The sequence below is a fragment of the Hibiscus syriacus genome, unplaced genomic scaffold (genome assembly GCF_006381635.1).
Source record: "Hibiscus syriacus cultivar Baekdansim isolate YM2019G1 unplaced genomic scaffold, ASM638163v2 tig00002793_pilon, whole genome shotgun sequence".
NCBI lineage: Eukaryota > Viridiplantae > Streptophyta > Magnoliopsida > Malvales > Malvaceae > Hibiscus > Hibiscus syriacus.
The window spans coordinates 1,850,724-1,854,478 of record NW_024061944.1 but is presented as its reverse complement, the minus strand read 5'-3'; the positions used below and the strand labels follow the sequence as shown (position 1 = coordinate 1,854,478).

Here is a 3,755-nt window from a genome sequence, read left to right as displayed (position 1 = left end):
AATGAGGTTTGTTTATGAAACTTTGATATCTCCTTCGTAGATGTTCCTATGCAAGGTTGGAAAGATTTTTATTTAGGTTCCTCTATGTTTTGTGACCAACCGTTGTGAAAAATTAAATACCAATTTATCCACCATATTGTGTGGCATTGGCTTATAAGTTTTAAATCTTTTCTATCTAAGCTGCAGAATTGTGAAGTTAATTGTAAACTCGTTGCACAGAACCTTATGAGGATTATATATATGTGAATAGACTAAATTTTAGAGTCTCGACACCTTTTCGGCGCTTGAGCAATCTTTGCAAAGTAATTATGATGCATTTCCTCATAGCATTCCTTAAGTAATATATGATATCTGCAAGAGTCACTTCTAATGTATGCAATATGCATATCAATCAAAGCATTATATTCGAAAGTAATTCGAAATTACTGAATACAGCAAACCTTCACCCTGGAGAGGCTTTTACTTGATATCTGCGAGAGTTATTTGATGGATGCAGGCATGTGAATGAGTTACCATAGCGTATTTTAGTACCATTAACTAAGGTGCTGCAATTTCCATAACTTTCACTTGGTGTTGCAAGGTTTTAATCGTACAACCTAGTATAGTGTTATTCCACATTAGGTGCCTTGGTGTAAGAAGTAATTAATTGCTCATTCTTTAGTTTTCTTAGTAGTAAACTCTTCCATTTAGATTCTAAAGAAATTACACTGATGATCAGGCCACATTGGCTCTGTGTATTCTTTTGATTCATACACAAAAGGAGAGACTGAGGTGAGTTAAATGTGTGTTTACTACAGGGAAAGGATTGATTAGTTACAGAGGCTTTGTGAATTGCGATATGGTTGACTTCACTTCGGTTAATGCATTTCTTTCAAAAAGAAACGCAGAGGGTTATTTTCTTCATTCTCATTTTTCAGAGTAAGCTGAGATCTAAGGAGAACCTGCAGGTGTGATGATCAAACTCCAACTGTCGGATTTGGATGAACCATTTGGGACTTAGTTATTCTTTCATATCAAATGGGATTCGGATGAACCATTTGGGACTTGGTTATTGTTTTCATATCAAATGGTATTCGGATGAACCATTTGGGACTAAATATTTTTTACATATCAGGTGTCTTCTGGTGCTACTTTGGGTTGAACTTGAAAATGACCCTTTGGAGCCTCTGCTATTTAATTTTGTGAAAGTTGACCCCATGTTCTACAACAAGCCACAGTTCTGAGGTTTGTCTGATTTGCTCTCGATTATCATTAAGCCTAGTTTCTACCCGACCACGAGACCAATAAAGATCATTTGTGATTTGTGGATAAATTCAAATTTCTCCGTGTTATAAAAACTGAGCCGTCAGGTTAGCTTGGTTCGACCAACACAAGATCAATCTATCCGATAAAGGAAAGAATGAAAAACATATGTTAAATGTGATTGATTTATGGCATTTTATCATCATAAAATCAAACCTTTCTTAGATTGAGGGATTAGCTAGTAAAAGTGACACAGTACACGCACCTTCACGGGCCCCAAAATCACACCTGCTCTATTAAAAACAACTAATTACAAGTCTAAATTTGATCAGATGTTCCAAATTCAATGTAATTGTAGCAGATTTCATGTAATCGTATATAAAGGGAAACTAATGGATTGTCGGAATCATTCCTCTAAGAATTCCAAAAGTTATTTTTCTGGTTCAATTTAAAACAGGTCTGGGGAAATCCTGGAAGTCGTTTTAATTGGGAGAATTCTCTCCAAAACACACATGTTACAAACTTGCCAGTTTCCAGGTATTTGAGAAACAGTTCGAAGAAACGAGGATTATGAGAAGGATAAAGAGTTCCAAGTAAAAGCCAAACTACAAAACTTCTCTATCACCCAAATATACATTGACAATTGATACCAAAGAAGTCAAGGGTAAACAAAACTCTCGACCATAAACAAATATGTATATTTATACATGTTCTTAAAAACATTACTCAATTTAGAGCTTGAGGGATAGGTCAACCGTTTGTATCTCTTCCTGCTTTGTCTCGAGACTACCTCCACCTGACCACCAACAATTGCTAATCACTTCATCACCTGGAGAACCCATCATCGTCCTCATTACGTTGAACCTACCGAGATTAGCTCGACTCGTTGATCCTGTTGTGATTGCAAGGGAATTCTCCGTCGACAACTTCCCTATTGCTGGTTGTTGGTCTATAGGAGGCCTAGTCCAACTCTGGTGTCCGTACACATTTCCAGACCCTGCTGATGGAGAAATATGAGAAGGTTTATGAATCATTGAATGCACCTGAATTCCCAAAGATCTATTATATGTGCCGCCTAGGGGAAGAGAAGCCAAGCTAGGATAGTGGTTGTGGTGAAAATAAGGATGCCCAAAAGCCGCGGCTGAGGCTGCTATATGAGCACCCATCCTTTGCCCTCTTTTCACTGAAGTCCTCTCTCTTTTATGAGCGTTTTGGTGCCCCCCAAGAGCTTGTGAACTGTAGAATTTCCTTTGGCAATAGGTGCAGGAGAAAACTCGTTGCTCACCATTCGTTGGCTGGGATGTTTCTGCTACTGTACTGTCAGTTGAACCTACTGCGTTCAATGAATCGATTAGATTGAGTTCTTTATTGAGCCCACGATCACCACAATCACTTGTAGTTAGCTTTAGATCTAACTGGAGACAGGGTTTCGCCTCTTGTTCTCGATCTTTGATCACTTCATTTGAACCTGGAGAGGCCTCTATGCATGGGGTAGTACTCTCAGAAAGACTATGTCCTTTCCCAAGAGATTCCATAGGAGTCTTTGGCACACACTCAGCTATGTAGGGTAGACGATGAAATATGTTTTGTTGATAGCATAAAATATAAAAAAATCTTCCTTTTTGTTGGAGGAAACCAAATGCTTTTTGTGTGCAAATAATGCTATATAAACCTACAGTGTTTTTTTCTTTTTTGAAAGAAAGAAAGAAACAATGGTAGGTTTCTTTGCTTTTGTCACTCACATGAAAAGCTAGCTTCAATTGGAACTCCACAATATCAGTTGTTTATATCCTCAGAAACAATTGAGTTCCCTTCTTTCATATCAGCACTACATTATTCCCTTTTTGACTACTTTCTATTGGTAATCAGTGATAATGATTGCTACACCCGAGGGATACACTTTTTTCAGGTTCATGCTCGGCTCCCTTTATCAAACTGGTAGAGGTATTTGCGACCGTATCATATCTATTATAATTACCACAAATATGATATTCCTGCTAATATATATATAAGTTCAGTTCAAAAGTGGCCCTTCATGGTAGGGATGAACAAAACTCGACTTGACTCAAAAAATCGATTTTTTCGACTCGACTCGATTCGAAAAAACTCGACTCGAAATGACTTTGAGTTGTAATTTCATAAACTCGATTCGACTCGACTCGAAAAACTTTCAAGTTCAAATCGAGTTGTAAAGTACAACTTGGATAACTTAAAATTTTGTAATTAGTGGATGAATTTTTAAGTTTGAGTCGAGTACCTCAATTTTGTATGATATATGTATATCACATATGAAAAAAATATACATGTATTGTATTTTTTTATCAAAAATCAAACAGGAATGCATTGTTATACCTATATATATATTGTACATGATCATAAAAATCATTTAAATTGTAATCAAATAATATCATAATATTATAAATATTGATAATTAATTTGAACACAAACTCGAAAATTCGATTCGATTCAAAAAAATTTCAAGTCAACTCCAAGTTGTAAAATAGGACTATTCA

At 36.2% G+C, this 3,755-nt stretch overlaps 1 protein-coding gene across 1 annotated transcript; it reads right to left on the bottom strand.

Moving 5' to 3' along the window:
- Positions 1 to 1,835: 1,835 nt before the first annotated feature.
- On the bottom strand, positions 1,836 to 2,939 carry LOC120149159 (zinc finger protein 3-like). The gene has a single exon (XM_039162049.1). The coding sequence runs from the start codon at positions 2,775 to 2,777 to the stop codon at positions 1,974 to 1,976; it is 804 nt and encodes a 267-aa protein (XP_039017980.1). The 5' UTR covers positions 2,778 to 2,939; the 3' UTR covers positions 1,836 to 1,973.
- Positions 2,940 to 3,755: the final 816 nt, after the last annotated feature.